This window comes from Meriones unguiculatus, chromosome 17 (genome assembly GCF_030254825.1).
Source record: "Meriones unguiculatus strain TT.TT164.6M chromosome 17, Bangor_MerUng_6.1, whole genome shotgun sequence".
NCBI classification, from domain to species: Eukaryota; Metazoa; Chordata; class Mammalia; order Rodentia; family Muridae; genus Meriones; species Meriones unguiculatus.
Genome location: NC_083364.1, coordinates 23,951,091 through 23,968,262, shown reverse-complemented (window position 1 = coordinate 23,968,262; position 17,172 = coordinate 23,951,091). Strand labels below are relative to the sequence as shown.

The 17,172-nt window shown below is 41.1% G+C and overlaps 2 gene segments (V, D, J or C); both read left to right on the top strand.

Moving 5' to 3' along the window:
- LOC110540899 (immunoglobulin lambda-1 light chain-like) overlaps positions 1-17,172 on the top strand; it is a 592,635-nt gene that overhangs the window by 357,163 nt on the left and 218,300 nt on the right.
- On the top strand, positions 14,072-14,596 carry LOC132648652 (probable non-functional immunoglobulin lambda variable 1-50). The segment is given in 2 exon segments: positions 14,072-14,157; positions 14,265-14,596. Coding segments are annotated over 2 exon segments (378 nt in total).

The following is a 17,172-nucleotide window of genomic DNA, read 5'->3' as shown; positions in this document are numbered from 1 at the left end:
GCCAGTAAGGTCCCTAGGGGAGATTCAGGGAGGAAGTGACAACCAGACTTTTCATGGTACACACAGGAAAGGAGCTATTTGCTTGACCAATAAATATTTGCATAAAGGGCCCTATCACTTCTTTGAGAAGTATTGAAGGATAAGAGAGACCTGCACCATGTCTGTCTCAGCAGAGCTCAGTGGTGTCTGCAACATGGCCTGGACTATTCTCCTCTTCTTCTTCCTTCATTTTACAGGTCAGAAGAGTCATCTGTACTCAGATCCCCAGTTCAGGGAAGCCATGTGACAGTCAGATATATTCTCCCTTCTTATCTAACCCCAGGATGTAACAATGTTTTCTATTTTCAGGGTCTTTTTCCCAGCCTGTGCTGACTCAGTTACCCTCTGCCTCTGCTTCCCTTGGTGCCTCAACCAAGCTCACCTGCACTTTGAGTACTAAGCACAGCACCTACACCATTGGCTGGTACCAGCAAGGGCCAGACAAGGCTCCTAAGTATTTGATGTATGTTCAGAAAGATGGAAGCCACAAAAAGGGGGATGGGATTCCTGATCGTTTTATCGGATCCAGCTCTGGGGCTGACCGCTACTTGAGCATCTCCAACATCCAGCCAGAGGATGAGGCTGCCTACTTCTGTGGTGCAGGTTATACCATTAACGGACAATATGGTTAAACACAGTGAGCCAGATAAATGAGGAAGCAGGACAAGAACTGTTTGCGCTGTCTAGCTATCAAATCTGGCCTATGGTTTTGAAAAGAACCATATGAAGTTCTTAGCTATCAAAATCATTGGAGGTTTCCTGTTTATTACTCAAGGGGATATATCAAAAGAATAGCAGTTTCTCCTGAACTCCTGAGGCAACAGAGGGAAATGGCAGGGATTTTATAGAGAGTGCTGCTCTGTAACATTGTTGACTATGTAAAGTCAAATCTTGTGTGTACATAGCTGAATGGGATACGATTATTCTTCTTTTAAGTGGAGTAGTGGGTCTAAGGCTCTCACTAAAGATCAGTGGAATGTCTACTTTTAGTAAAATAACTTTCTTATCCTATGTCCTAAGAAACTCTGAAAATTTTCAATAAGCACAGTGCAATAACATTTAAAGAGGATGTGGGAGTAGCCCACTAGAGCTAGGAAAACACAATCAAAATATTTGCAAGGGCTCTCATTGTGTTTGAATGCACATGAGCTTCTCCATGTCTTTTCTTCAACTCCCTCTTTACTGAATAAGCCTTCCAAGAATCTTTGAAGAAAGGTCAAAGTGCCAACCATATGCTTTACTCTCTGTAAAAATGCTTGTGTGTAATCTTGCAATTTTCCTTGAGGCCCTCCTTTTTTTCCACATCCAGGTCATCTTTAAACTCTCACCTTCAGTCTAGCCAAACTTTGGACAGAGTGCAGGGAATCTTATGAAAGAAAGGAGAGATAATAAGACCTGGAGGGTACAGAAGCTCCACAAGGAGACCAACAGAACCAAGATATAAAGGCAAAGTGGGCTTTTCTGAGACTGATACTCCATCCAAGACCCATGCATGGAGATAACCTAGAACCCCTGCACATATGTAGCACATGGCAGCTCAGTACCCAAGTGGATATCCTAGTAAGGGGAACAGAGACTGTCTCTGATATGAACTCAGTGGCTGGCACACACACATGGGAGGAGATGAGGAAGGAATTGTAGGATACAGGGGAGACAGGAGAAAGGAAGCTACAGCTGGGATACAAAGTTAATAAACTGTAACTAATATAAAAAATAAAATTTAGAAAAAGGTTTTAAAATAACCAAAAATAAAAAACCATGTGCGGAGACAAGAAAAGGAGAATTCCTATTAAGGATCCTGTTTCACCAGAATAAGGACTCATTGCTTTTGAGAGCCAACAATATTAAAATCCTTTTCCTGGAGAAGCCTCTGATGCCAACTCTTAGTGAGAAGCTCACAACATGTCCTCCAGCCTGCTAGGCATCTCTGTTGGTCAGGATCCCTGAACAGGACTTTCTGAGAGCTGCTATGGGTTCTTTTTCAGTTGACCACCTTTCTGAGTCCTTACTTACAAATGGTATAACATTTTTTCTAACCTTGTTAACAGGAGCATAACCTGGGGGTTCACATTTCAAATATAAAGAACAAAATGGGTATGGCACAGGGTTTAAACACTCACATCCTAAAACCAGTGACATACTTCCCCCAGCAACACCACACTTCCTCCAAACAACAGCATCTAACTTTGGAAGAGTTGAGGCTGGAGGCTTGCTCATTTCCTTGTTTTGTCCACACCTGTTCCTCTCCTTTTGCTATGCCCTGTAGCCACTTTTTCTTTTTGATTTAACTGATTTTTCTCTACATGTTTTCTTTTTTTCCATACACCATAAAAATGTTGCTGTGGTTTTCTGTTTTTCTTTCTTTTCTTTTTTTCTTTTTTCCTTCTTTAAAAAAAAAACAAAAAGCAGGGTTTCCCTGTGTAGCCTTGGCTGCCCAGGAATCACCTTGTACACCAGGCTGGCCTCAAACTCACAGCGGTCTGTTTGCTTCTCCCTCCCTGAGTCCTGGGGGTAGCCCTGGTTTTGATAGAAATGCAAGGCTCCCAAACAGGCTTTGCATCCAATGGGTCCAGATCATGCATCCAAATATTGACACTGTCTTAGAAATGTCCATATGTTATATAATCACAGAAACAAAAGCAAGAAATATGCAACCCAATCCTGTTGGATAACCATATTTCTATTAATAAACTTTTGTGCAAAAGTTCTAATATAGGCTTGGTCTTAATAACATTTTTAGAATTACATCATTGTTGTATATTTGAAACAAGTTTTGTAATCAGGAATATTTATAAACATATCCATGTTAAACACAAAGTTTTGAAAGTGAAACCACATATAATTTCTATTAAAATTCAATTTTGAGTATGTTAGCACACAGGTACACATCTATGCCGATATATGCATTTACATACATATAATTTAACAAAATGGAAAGTTAGAGTTTATCATGCTGCATTTTCACTTACATATTTATTAAGGCTACAAAGAATGGATCTAGTAATCTTCTGATTTGATGCTCAAACTGCATCACAACTTGAAAAATAAAAACCATGCATTTATAGGCTGAATTAACAATCATCAATTATTTGACAAGGTGATATCAAAACCCAGTTGTATGTTTGTGTGTATACTCACTTGATCTTTCCAGTCTGTGCAGGGCATCACTATGTAGCAAACTATTGTTTCGTTATTACTTTACACAAATTAGAGATATCTGAACCATCAATAATGCTACCATGTATTTGTATTCCCATGTGCTAATCCATGAATATACTGGAGCAGAATGACAATGATTTTAAAATTTTGTGGTAACTCTAGAAAAGACTGCTTAGAAATGTTTGCTACCTCCAGGAGTGCATCAGAGACTCATTTGCTTTGAAACTTTTCCACCTTGTCCTGTCAGTCCATTCCCAGTTCATCTGGTGCTCGTGCAATGTCACTTAATGATGAGTGGATTTTGCAGGTTTAAACTAATTGTACTAAACACATCCATCTTCTACCATGAAGTGATGAAGAAAAAAGGACAAGTCACTTTCCCATCATTAGCCTACTCACTCTGAGCTCTTGCTTTTATCTTGTTTCTTTCCTATTTTTCATTCCTTTCTACTGGCCTGTATATTGAAACATTTCTCCACACTGTGAGTAGGGCAAGTCTTGGTGAAACATGATTTTTATTCCTGATGTCTTTCTGGGACATTGCCAGCATATGTGTATGGCTCTGGAGAAGCAAAGGCAGCTGAAGAGTAATGTTTCTGGCCTTGGTTCTTATTCAATGTGATCAATAACTTGTGTCAACTGAGTAGCTTTTGCCTGACTCCTGGAAGAGGAGCTCATTTGCATTAATAGGCCCCTCCTTGCCTGTGATAGGAGTTATAGTAAGCCTGTTTCACTACCTGGTACTGAGTGATTTTGAAAACAACAGACCTGGACTGTGAGTGATGGCCTTGACTTCTATTCTGATCACACTCCTGGTTCACTGCACAAAGGTCAGGAGGGCCTTCTGGGCTGCTGTGAGAATATAACTGCACATCTTGTCTCTGATTTGCTGCTGACCACTGGATTTCTCACCTGTTTACAGGAGCCATGTCCCAGGCTGTTGTGACTCAGGAATCTTCAATCTCCACATCTCCTGGAGGGACAGTCACACTCACCTGTGGCTCAAGTACTGGGGCTGTAACAACCAGCAACTATGCCAACTGGGTCCAACAGAAAACTTACCAGCTACCCACAGGTCTTATAGGTGGTACCAACAACCTACATTCAGGTGTGCCTGCCCAATTCTCAGGCTCCCTGCTTGGAAACAAGGCTGGCCTCACCATCACAGGGGCCCAGCCTGAGGATGAGGCTGTGTATTACTGTATTCTGTGGTTCAGCAACCATTTCCACAATGGCACATGCAGATAGGAAAGTAGAACACAAATCCTCTGGTACAGCCTCCTAACTGTCTTCTTACCACATGGCTATATCTACATAGGCTCAGAGTGCCTGCTCTCTGTTCCTATAGAAAACTTCATAAAAGCCACTGACATTGCTAGAGCAATAAGACAATTGAAGGAGATCAAGGGGATACAAATTGGAAAGGAAGAACTCAAAGTATCACGATTTGCATATGATATGATAGTATACCTGAGTAATCCCAAAATTCTACCAAGGAACTCTTACAGCTGATTAACACCTGCAGCAAAATGACTGGATAAAAAAATTAACTCAAAAAAAAAATCAGTAGCCCTCCTGTATACAAAAGACAAAAGGGCCTAAAAAGAAATTAGGGAAACAATACCCTTCACAATAGTCATAAAGGACATAAAGTTACCTTGGAGTGAACCTAACCAAGCAAGTCAAAAACTTGTATGAAAAAATTTCCAGTCTCTGAAGAAAGAATTAGAAGAAGGTATCAGAAGATGGAAAGATCTCCCATGCTCATGGCTGGGCAGGATTAATATAGTAAAAATGGCCATCTGACCAAAAGCAATCTACAGATTCAATGCAATTCCCATCAAATTACCAACACAATTCTTTACAGACTTGAAAAAAAATTCTCACCTTCATATGGTACAACAAGAAACATAGAATTGCTAAAACAGTTCTCTACAGTAAAATAAATTTCATGAGGTATCTCGATCCCTGATCTCAAGCTGTACTATAGAGCTACAATACTAAACACTGCATGATACTGGTAGAGAAACACAACGGTGAATCAATGGAATCAAATAGAAGACCCTGACATAAATCCAAACACTTATGGACACCTGATTTTTTTGACAAAGATGCCAAAATCATTCAATGGAAAAAAAGACACCATCTTGAACAAATGGTGCTGGTCTAACTGGATGTCTACATGTAGAAAAATGAAAATAGATCCATACTTATCACCGTGCACAAAACTAAAGTCCCAGTGGATCAAAGACCTCATCATAAAACCAGACACACTAAACTGCTTAGAAGAAAAAGTGGGGAAGAGCCTTAACTCATTGGCACAGGAGACAACTTCCTGAACAGAACACTAACAACACAGGCTCTAAGAGCAACAATCAATAAATGGGACCTCATGAAGCTGAAAAGCTTCTGTAAAGCAAAGGACACTGTCGTCAGAACAACACGACAGCTTACAGATTGGGAAAGGATCTTCACCAACCCTATATCTGACAGAGGACTGATATCCAGTATATATAAAGAACTAAAGAAGTTAAACAGCAAAAAATGAAGTAATCCAATGAAAAAATGGAGTACAGAGTTCTCAATAGAGGAATATCAAATGGCAGTGAAATACTTAAAGAAATGCTCAGCCTCATTAGTCATCAGGGAAATGCAAATCAAACTGACCCTAAGATTTCACCTTGCACTCATCAGAATGGCTAAGATCAAAAACTCAAGAGACAACACATGCTGGAGAGGTTGTGGAGAAAGGGGAACCCTCCTCCACTGCTGGTGGGAGTGTAAACTTGTATAACCACTCTGGAAATCCTTCTGGCGCTTTCTCAGACAACTAGGAATTGTGTTTCCTCAAGATGCAGCCATACCACTCCTAGGCATATACCCAAAAGAGTCTCAAGTACACAATAAGAACATTTGCTCCACCATGTTTGTATCAGCCTTATTTGTAATAGCCAGAAGCTGGAAACAGCACAGATGCCACTCAGTGGAGGAATGGATGCACAAAGTGTGGTATATCTACATGATGGAATATTACTGAGCAATAAAAAAAAAAGGAAATCATGAAATTTGCAGGTAAATGGTGGGATCTGGAAAAGATCATCCTGAGTGAGCTATCCCAGAAGCAGAAAGATGCAAATGGTATATACTCATTCATATAGACAAATAATATAGGATAGACCTACTAAAATCTGCACAGCTAAAGAAACTAATCAAGAGGGTGGACTCTTGCTAGAATGCTCAATTCCTATCCAGAAAGGCAAAGAGGCTGGACATCAGAAGAAGGAGAAAAGAGGGAACAAGTCAGGAGCCTGACACAGAGGACCTCTGAAAGGCTCTGTCCTGCAGACTATCAATGCAGATGCTGAGACTTATGGGCAACCTTTGGGCAGAGTGCAGGGAATCTTATGAAAGACATGGGAAACAGTAAGATCTGGAGAAGACAGGAACTCCACAAGGAGAGCAACAGAACCAAAAATTCTGATCACAGGGTTCTTTCCTGAGACTGATACTCCAACCAAGGACTGTTCATGGAGATAACCTAAGACCCCTGCACAGATGTAGCCCACGGCAGCTCAGTATTCAAGTGGGTTCCATTGTAATAGAAACAGGGACTGTCTCTGACATGAACTGATTGGCCTGCTCTTTAATTACCTCCCCCTGAGGGAAAAGCAGCATTACCAGGCCACAGGAGAAGACTATGCAGCCACTCCTGATGAGACCTAATTGACTAGGATCAGAAGGAAGGAAAAGAAGTTCTCCCCTATCAGTGGACTTGGGGAGGGGCATGCATGCAGAGGGTGGAGGAAGGGAGGGATTGGGATAAGAGGAGGGAGAGAACCACAGGGGGGATACAAAGTGAATAAGGTGTAATTAATAAAGAAAAAATCAAAAAATAAAAAAAGTGAATTCTTGGGTTGTATTTTCCCTTCTAGTGTCTTCTGTAATGCTGGATTTGTTTGTAGGTATTGCTGAAATTTGTTTTTGTCATTGAATATCTTGTTTTCTCCATTTATGAGGACTGAGAGTTTTGCTGGGTATAATAGTCTGGGCTGACATCTGTGTTCTCTTAGGGTCTGCATGATATCCGTCCAGGCTCTTCTGGCTTTCATAGTCTCTGTTGAAAAGTCAGGTGTGATTCTAATGGGTTTGCCATTATATATTACTTGGCCTTTTTCCCTTGCAGTATCTTGCAGTATTTTTCCCTGCAGTATTTTGGTATCTTTTCTTTGTTCTGTATACTTACTGTTTTGTTTATTATTTAGCAGGAGTATTTTCCTTTCTGCTCTAATTTATTGCGTGTTCTGTAGGCCTCTTGTAATCTTATAGGCCTCTCCTTTAATTTGGGGAAATTTTCTTCAATGATTTTGTTGAAAATATTTTCTGGGCCTTGGAGGAGAGAATCTTCTTTTTCCTCTATTCCTATTATTCTTAGTGTTTTTTTTTTTTTTTTTTTTTTTTTTTTTTCCTTTTCATGTTGTCTTGGATTTCTTAGATTGTTTGTGTCAGGAATTTTTTAGATTTATTAATTTCTTTGACGAATACATCAATTTCTTCCATTGTATATACCACACATGATATTCTTTCTTCTATCTCTTGTAGTCTGTTGGTTATGTTTACCTCCATAGTTCCTGTTTTCTTTCCTAGGTTCTCCCTCTCCATGATTTCCTCCATTTCCATTTTCTTTAATTTTTCTAATTCTATCTTCAGATCTTGAGCCATTTTATTGATCTCCTTCACCTGTCTGACTGTATTTTCCTGTTTTTTCTTCAATTTCTTTACCTGTTTGAACATCCCTCTGTTTCTTTTATTTCTTTCAGTGACATAATAATTTCCTCTCTGAAAGCCACAAACTGTTTGGCTGCATCTTCTTATATTTCTTTAATGATAGTCATAACCTGTTTTACTATATCTTCCTCTAATTCTTTATGAATTTTATTTGCTTCCTCCATTAACCTCTTCATAAGCATAGATATAAGGTCATTTTCTTGATTTTCACTTATGTTAGGGCATCCAGGGCTACTTGCTTCTGGATAATTGGGTTCTGGGGATGTCATATTGTTTTGCCTTTTTGTTGGTTGTGCTTTTTCGCCTGCTTCTATCCATCTGGCTGTCTCAGGTGTTGTCTGTTAATTTCTGGTGTGTGCTAGGGTCCTGGGGTGGGGAGAATCCCCTTGCTGGGGTTCTGAACAAGATCTTCTCAGCTTTTTAGGTGTGGTCCATTGAATAGTAGTGTTTCTCAGGAATTGTCACAGTTCACCTCAGGTATATGGACCTGTATGGTAACTGTGGTGTTGGTGTTCAGGAAGTCTCTCCACTCATCAGGAGAAGTCCTGGAGGTGGCTGCCCTGCTGCTAGGTTTCTTGCTGTGAATTTAGTGAGCTGCAGCTGCTGCTCTTAAGGTGTAATTGTTGGGTGCAGCCCTCTTGAAGAACCAGGAAGTCCCACAGTTTTGTCAGTTTAGCTAGGAATTACTGGTCACATTTTGAAGCAGTATCAGAGAGCTGCTCTAATGGCTCTCAGGCTTTTGCAGGTCTTAGGATGCAGCTGTGTGCCCCAGTGCCCTGGTGGTATTCAATGGCAGGTAAGCACAGCCTAGAGCCTGCATGAATTCAGAAAGTCTTCTGGAGCTGGGTGTCCTGAGCATTGGACCTGATGATCCCCCGCTATGGGGTTTCCTACTGACAGGGACACCCAGACTGTGTTTTGGAGACTGCAGTTCTGTCTGGGATGGCAAGTAGAGCATGCAGGCACAGGCGTGTGTGGCTTTGCCTTGCTGGCGATTGGGCACCTGAGCGTCTGCTGGAAACTGGCTAATTTTTACCAAAAAATTTTGGGGGTAGGGATGTCGGCTGAGTGCTCTAAGGTCAGACCTGCTGTTCCCCTCCATGTGGGTTTTCACCTGACAGAGAATCTCAGTCTCTGGTGCCCTGGACAGCTCTATCTGGGGCACTGAGTCAGGCCTGCAGGCAGGACTCTGTGCTGGCACCTGACTGTACTGCTCTGGGCTGGCTGCTGGGTTCGAGTGAAACCCCAGGTCAGTTCCAGGGATTGTTTGGGTGACCTAAGGTTGGTCCTGATCATTTCCTGCACCGTGGTGTTTTCTCTTGACTGGAAATCCCAGTCTCTGGTTTTGTGGGGCCCACGGTTCAGTCTGGGACAGTGAACAGAGCATACCAGTATGTGGCTCTGGGCTGGCAACCAAGTGCCTGGTGGAACCGGAACCTCTTTGACGGTTTAGATGGGTGAGTTGAAGCTGCTTGAATCCCACACAATGGGGTATCTTCTCACCTGAGAAACACAATCACTTGTGTTTTAGGACCGAGAGTTCTATATGCTGGTCACTGTGTATATACTGCTGTGCTGCTGGTCAGAAAGAGTGGCCCCCCAGTGCCATCTTGGATCCCCCACAACCTGTGTCACAAATTTTTTAGATTTAACATTTTCTTTGACTGATGCATTGATGTCTTGCATTGTATTTCTACACCTGAAATTCTTCCCTCTCTTGTAATTTGTTGCAGATGCTTACCAATGTAGAACCTGTTTTTTTCCCTAAATTCTCCCTCTCCTAGATTTCTTCAATTTGTGTTGTTTTTTTAATGTTTCCATTTCCATCTTCAGATCTTGAACCATTTTGTTGATTTCCTTCACCTGTTTGTTTATATTTTCCTGACTTTCATTCAGTTTCTTCACCTGTTTCTTTGAATTTTCCTTGGTTTCATTCAGTGATTTATTTTCTCTCTAAAGATCACAATCTGTTTGACTGTATCTTCGTGTATTTCTTCACAGATGGCCACAATTTTTTGACTCTATCTTCCTGTAGATGTTTACAAATTTTATTCATTTCCTCCATTATCAATTTCATTAGCATAGATTTAAGGTCACTTTCTTAAGTTTCACTTGTTTTAGGCTATCCATGGCTGTTTTCCCTTGGATAAGTGGGTTCTGGAGATGCCATATATTTTGGCTTTTGTTGATTGTGCTTTTATGCTGGACTTTACCATCTGGCTGTCTTATGCTCTGATTGGTAGTTTCTAGTGCCTTCTGGAGTCCTGAGGGTAGGGTTGGTGCAGGAAATCCCCAGGGAAGGGAAGCTGGTATTTCCTGAAGGAGCCCTCCTCAGCTTGTTGGGTAGGATCTTCAAATGGCCAGTGCTTCTCAGGGAATTGCTGCAGCTCTCCACAGGTGCATGACTGGGCTAACTGAGCCCATGGCCTCTTCTCTCACCAGGGGAAGTCCTGGAGACAGCTGCCATTCCAAGGCTTTCGTGCTCTGAATTTAATGAGCTGCAGCTCCTCAGACACTGTGTTTACTGGGTGCAGCCCTCCTGAAGAACCAGAGATTTGATCTTTCTCATGTGGCAGACAAGTTGAGCTTTTGAGCAGCATTTGGAGCTGTTCCTATGGCTCCCAGGCATCTGTAGGTCTGAGGTTGGTGCTCTGTGCCCCAGTACCCAGAAGGTAATCAGTGGCCAGTGAGCACAGCACACAGGCATGTGGCTGGAGACTAGAGCCCCTGAGCCTGCAGGAACCCAGCAACTTTTCCTGGACTTAGTTCAGTGAGCAAAAGTCGGACCTGCTGCTTTCCTCATCGTAGGGTTTCCTCTCACCTGGGGAACACAATCACTGGTGTTTTGGGGACCATCTTTTGTCTGTTGGTCACTGTGCAGTCACTGCTGGCCCACTGAGCAGACACAGTGTGCTATAGGCCCTGCCATCTTGGATCTTCAAGTTACTGGCTTTTTGTAAGGGAGGGGAGGAATACAGTGACATGATCGTGAGGTACAAGGGTTATAGCATTTTTGTGAGCTTTTAGGGCCTGATGGGCGGGGGTCTTAGTTCCAGTAGTCATGTTGGAATCGTGAACTAGAAGCTGGCTTTTCCCCCATGTTGTGGGTGGCCTTTTGTGAGGATAGGAGCCTGGTCATAAGAGAAGGGCAGGGATCTCTTTATCCATGCCATCCTGGCTTTGTAACAAAACATCCTCCCTAACAGTAACAGAAGCATATAATAGAAAAATGTTTGAAATACAATTGTATTAAAAATAATCATAAAAAATTACATACACATCAAATTATATTCTTAAGTAAATTAAAGTTCGATATATAAATGGGAAATCACCTAAGTGTAAATGTTTTTCTTTCTCTGCTACTCAAGGTATTTTGGTACCTAATTTTTTAAAAATGCACATTCCAGTAAAGATGAACAAAGATGTAAATGAATTTTCACAAAATACGAGAGACAAACTCTCAGTAACCCTTAGGTTGCTATAGTTTAAAAATAAATGGGAGCCTAACAGCAAAGATGAGAAAAAATAGAGGCTTCAAATATGGCTCCAGCCTATTTACAAATGCCAATGTAAAATTCATTGCTAAATTCAGACTATTTCATAGTTCCTCAAAACATTAAGAAAATAACCATGTAGATATGCTATTCTTAAAATTTTATAAACAATTGTAAGATTGTTTAAGAAGTAATAAGAAGTATTAAAATCAATTTTCCTCTAATTATATAATAGATTGGTGTGGCTAGGACCAAATTACCTGAAAGAACAAACTAAAGTGAAGAACATTTTATTTTACCTTCAGGTTGCTCAGCTTTAAATTCATGGCTGCTCATTGCCAAGTATGTGGCCAGAGCAACACAGGAGGATGAGAAAGGAACAAGGAAATAGGAAGAAGTACCTAATTCCTCACAGTCGGCCCTGCCTCCTGTTTATCTTTCTCCTTATGACATTGTCACATTATGAATTAATAAATGAATTAACAAACCAATTGTGCCTGAACCTTTAGGATCCATTCAGTTCTAAAAGTTGTATCAGCTGATAATCAAGGTTCCAACATTTGAGCCTAAACTTAATTTAATATTATATATGTTAATATATGTATATATATATATAACAATTATTCATTCAAAGAAAATACTTGCATGCTCATAGTCTTAACAACAATACTTAAGGAACAAAATGACTCTTGTAAATAATGATGAGATACTTGATGCTTGCTTGAAACAGAAATAATTTGGCTATGAGGTGTTACAAATGATAATCTCCAGAATATTAAGTGGGACTACCAAGAATGCATGATCTCAGAGGCAGAATGATTACTGGATACCAATGGCTAATGGAAGGAACTAGTGTAACAGTGTAAAGCATTCTCCATCTTGACTCAGAAACAGCCATCTTTGGTTTTTACACACGGTCTGAAATGTCCCCTGTGAAATCACCCAGTTCTGTTTTAGATACTCAGAGCAGAAATGTTCCAGCTAACTGAATGTTCTTGGTTCTTATTAAAATGCTTGCTTGCTTGCTCCTGCAACAGCCAACCGGGATATAATTTTTCTGTGTTGTCTATAATGATTTCCTGTAACATGCATTCAGAACTGTTTGTAAGAGGTGGTTTTTACCAGGCTCTGGCCGGCTTAATACAGACTCTCAATTCGAACATTGGTCCTACTGAGTGATCTCTGTATTTTTACCTTTTGTTTGCATTTGAGAGTGACACAGATAATGATTAGAAAGAAGGGTATTAACCTCATGTACATGCGCTTAGTTCATGCCAGTAAGTTGCTTGTATGAGATGTCTCAAAATCACCTCCCCCTGGGGGTGCAGCCTTGCCAGACCACAAAGGAAGACAATGCAACCAGTCCTGATGAGAGCTGATAGGCTAGGGTCAAAATGAAAGGGAGGAGGACCTCCCCTATCAGGAGAATAGGGGAGGGGCACAGGAGGAGAAGAGGGAGGGAGGGTAGGATTGGGAGGAGATGAGGGAGGGAGCCACAGCTGGGAAACAAATTGAATGAACTGTAATAAATGATAATAATAAAAAAGAAAGAAAAATGTAAAAAAAATGAAAAAAGGAGGTGATTGTATAATGTTGTGGATAGAGTTAATATCAGTGGCTTGTTTCTTGAAGTGGTGAATCTTAAGTTAAATTTAGTTCACTTATGAGAAGATCAGGGAACACTCTTGAAGAAGGAATGGTGGTCTGGCTAGGTCTCATGTTTGGAGTTGGTAGTGTACACTGAATTAGAAGGAGATGTAAAATAGTAAGTATTTCTCCTACTCAGTTTGATTTAGCCAAGTTGTTCACATACAGCACAAAGTGCAATGTGCCTGGGTCCTTTCTGTCACGTCAAGTTGGTACTTCTGTGCACAAGCTTCACAATTTCATTTGTTTATGTGTTCCCAGTTCTCACATGTAATCAATTCTTTGTTGCCATGTCAGGTTTACGGTACCAGGCTTTGCTCAGGGAAGGATGAATATCCCATTAGACAGGCTACCCTCTGTCTTTTACTGTGATTGGGGATCTTTTTACAGTTAATGCAGAAGGAAGATAGAGATGGCTTAGAAGATAATCACCTGCTTGTCATGGTGGCAGAGACAGAAAAAAGCCACAACTGCTAGGCTTTTTAAACTCTTCCAGTTGCTCTGCCACTGTGCTCTGCCCTTTGCCATCCTGACCAGGAAATTCACAACGGCCACCGTGTTAAACTTCTAATGGCGGCACATCAGGGCTTCACCTGGTAGATGTCTCTACATCCTTTGTAGGTGGTGGCCTCTGTGCTGTGAAGAGGGCAGGGTCCCTGCTTCTCTCCAGAGTTCCCTGTGGTTACACAGTCCTGGGTGACCTGTCTTGAGCCAGTAGGGGGAGCTGCATACATGTCCCTTTAGAAATCAGCAGTTTACTCCTCTGGGAAAAGCTAATGTTCAGGGTGCAGAACAAAACTGAACTCAGCAGGTTCTGCCTAGCTCCCCAAAAGAAGACTCAAAAAGACAAGGTGAGACCATCTAGAAGAGGGCATAATTTGCATGTGAGGTCCCTCATTCCTATTTAGGGCGCACAGGTACAGAGACATTGGATAGTGTTTGCTGCAGCTTTAGATCATCAGGAACCAGTACTCTGCAAACCCCACCATGGCCGGGATGCTCCTCATTCTCACCTTACTTATACTCTGCCCAGGTGACTGGCTATAAAAAGCAGCAGGGATTAAGGAGTTACTAGAATCATAGCTTTTTCTATTTTGAGAGCACGCTTACCTCACTGTGTTTCCAACTCCTCTTTTCCAGGCTCCAAAGCACAGTCGAGGCTGAGTCAGGAAGCCACCATGTCTGCTTCCGTTGGACAAGAAGTCACCCTCGTCTGTACTGGAAGTGGTGGAAATATTGGAGCATATGATGCATCCTGGCACAAAGAAATACCGGGGGATGTCCCCAAATTTGTGACAATTGGCTACTCCCGACCCTTTGACAAAACGTATTCCCTGACTATGACTGACCTTCAGCCTGAGGATGAGGCCAGTTATTACTGTTCAACATGGGACTATGGCACAAATGCTCACACTGTATGCCAGATGCTTGAGGAACTGAGACAAAATCATCCCCAACCCATGCCAGCCTGATCACCCCATGAGAGTCTGTAATGTTTCAAATGGGTGACTGTGATCACCAGTGTCCTCAACCTTGGGTCTGGTTCTCAGAGGACAGATCAGCCTTAAGTCTTAGTGACATTTGGTAAGTGTAATGTGTCTGGATTTTAACTGCTTTATTGCAACATACATTTCAAGCCACCAACCCTTGCTACTTTAAATGTGCCGTAAATTTTGGCTTTTATTTTTTTATTTAATTTTTCTTTTTTAATTTCTTTTTCTCTATTTTTCATTTATTTATTTATTTATTACAATTTATTCAATTTCATCCCAGCTGTAGCTCCCTCCTTCATCCCATCCCGATCCCGTCCTGCCTCCCTCTTCTGATCCCATGCCCTTTCCCCAGTTCACTGATAACTGAGGTCCTCCTCCCCTTTCATCTGAGTCTACTCTATCAGGTCTCATCAGGACTATCTGCATTGTCATCCTCTGTAGCCTAGCAAGGATATACTCCTCCAACCCCTGCTCAGGGGAGGTGATCAAAGAACCAGCAACTGAGTTCATGTTAGAGACAACCCCTCTTCTCCATTCTAGGGAACCCACTTAGACACTGAGCTGCCATGGGCTACATCTGAGCAGAGGTTCTAGGTTATCTCCATGAATGGACCTTGGTTGAAGTATCGGTCACAAGAAAGAACTCTGGGCCCAGATTTTTTGGTTCTGTTGCTCTGCTTGTGGATCTCCTGTCCCCTCAAGGTCTTTCTATCTCCTCCCTCTTATGTAAAATTTCCTGTACTCTGCCCAAAGGTTGGCTGTGAGTCTCAGCATATGCTCTAATACTCTGCTGGATAGAGTCTTTCAGAAGTCCTCTGTGGTAAGCTCCTGTGCTGTTCCCTGTTTTCCCATGACCTGAGGTCTATACAGCTTTCCTATCTGAATGAGGATTGATCATCTTACCCAAGGTGCTCCTTCTTGCTTACCTTCTTTAAGTGAACAGATTTTAGTATGATTATCCTATATTATATGTCTAATATCCACTTATAACATATGAGTATTTCTACTTCTGGGATACCTCACTTAGGATGACCTTTTCTAATTCCCAACGTTTGTCTACAAATTTCATTATTTCCTTGTTTTTAATTGCTGAGTAGTATTCCATTGGGAAAATGTTATCACCCTGCACAAAAGTAAAGTCCAAGTGGATTAAAGCCCTCAGCATGAAACCAAAAACACTAAATCTGTTAGAAGAAAAAGTGGGGGAAACCCCTGAACTCATTGGCACAGGAGACAACTTGCTGAACAGAACACCAACAGCACAGGCTTTAAGGTCAACAATCAATGAATTGGATCTCATGAAAATGAAAAGCTTCTGTAAAGCAAAGGACACTGTCATCAGAACAAAACAACAGCCAAAGACTGCGAAAGGATCTTCACCAGCTGTACATCTGACAGAGAGCTAATATCCAGAATATATAAAGCACTCAAGTAGTTAAACAGCAAAAAATTGAGCAAACCAAATAAAAAAGGGGTACAGAGCTAAACAAAGAATTCTCAATAGAGGAATATCAAACGACAGAGAAACTAGTAAAGAAACGCTCAAAGTACTTAGTCATCAGGGAAATCCAAATGAAAACAACCTTGAGATTTCACCTTACGCCCACTAGAATGGGTAAGATCAAAAACTCAAGTGACTACACATGCTGGAGAAAATGGAACCCTCCTCCACTACTGGTGGAAACGTAAACTTGTACAACAACTTTGAACATCAATCTGGTGTTTTCTCAGACAATTTGGAATAGTGCTTCAACAAGATCCAGATAAACCACTCACAAGCATATATCCAACGCCCTAGAAAGAAAAGAGGCAGACACACCCAAGAGGATTAGGCGGCTGGAAAGATTCAAGCTCAGGGTGGAAATCAATAAGTTAGAAACAAACAAAATGATTCAAAGAATCAATGAAGCTGAGAGCTGGTTCTTTGAAAAAATCAACAAGATAAACACGCCCTTAGCCAATCTAACTAAAGGGCAGAGAGAAACTGTCCAAATCAGCCAAATCAGAAATGAAAAGGGAGACATAACAACAGACACTGAGGAAATCCAAACAATCATTAGGTCTTACTACAAAAGCCAATATGCCCCAAAATTTGAATATCTAAAAGAAATGGACAAATTTCTTGATAGATTCCACTTAGCACAACTGAATCAAGATCAGGTAGAAAGATTGAGTAGTCCTATATTCCCAAGGAAATAGAAGCACTCATCAAAAGTCTCCCAGGGTCAGATGGTTTCAACTCAGAATTCTACCAGATCTTCAGAGAAGAGCTAATTCTTTTCAAACTATTCCACAAAATAGAAACAGAAAGAGCATTACCAAACTCATTCTATGAAGCCACACTCACCTTGATACCCAAACCACACAAAGACCCAACAAAAAAAGAGAACTTCAGACCTATACATCTCTTATGAACACTGATGCAAAAATACGCAACAAAATACAAACCAAAAAAGAATACATAAAAGATATCATCCACTCTGAACAGGTATGCTTCATCCCAGGCATGCAAAGGTGGTTCAATATATGGAAATCCATCAATGTAATCAACCATA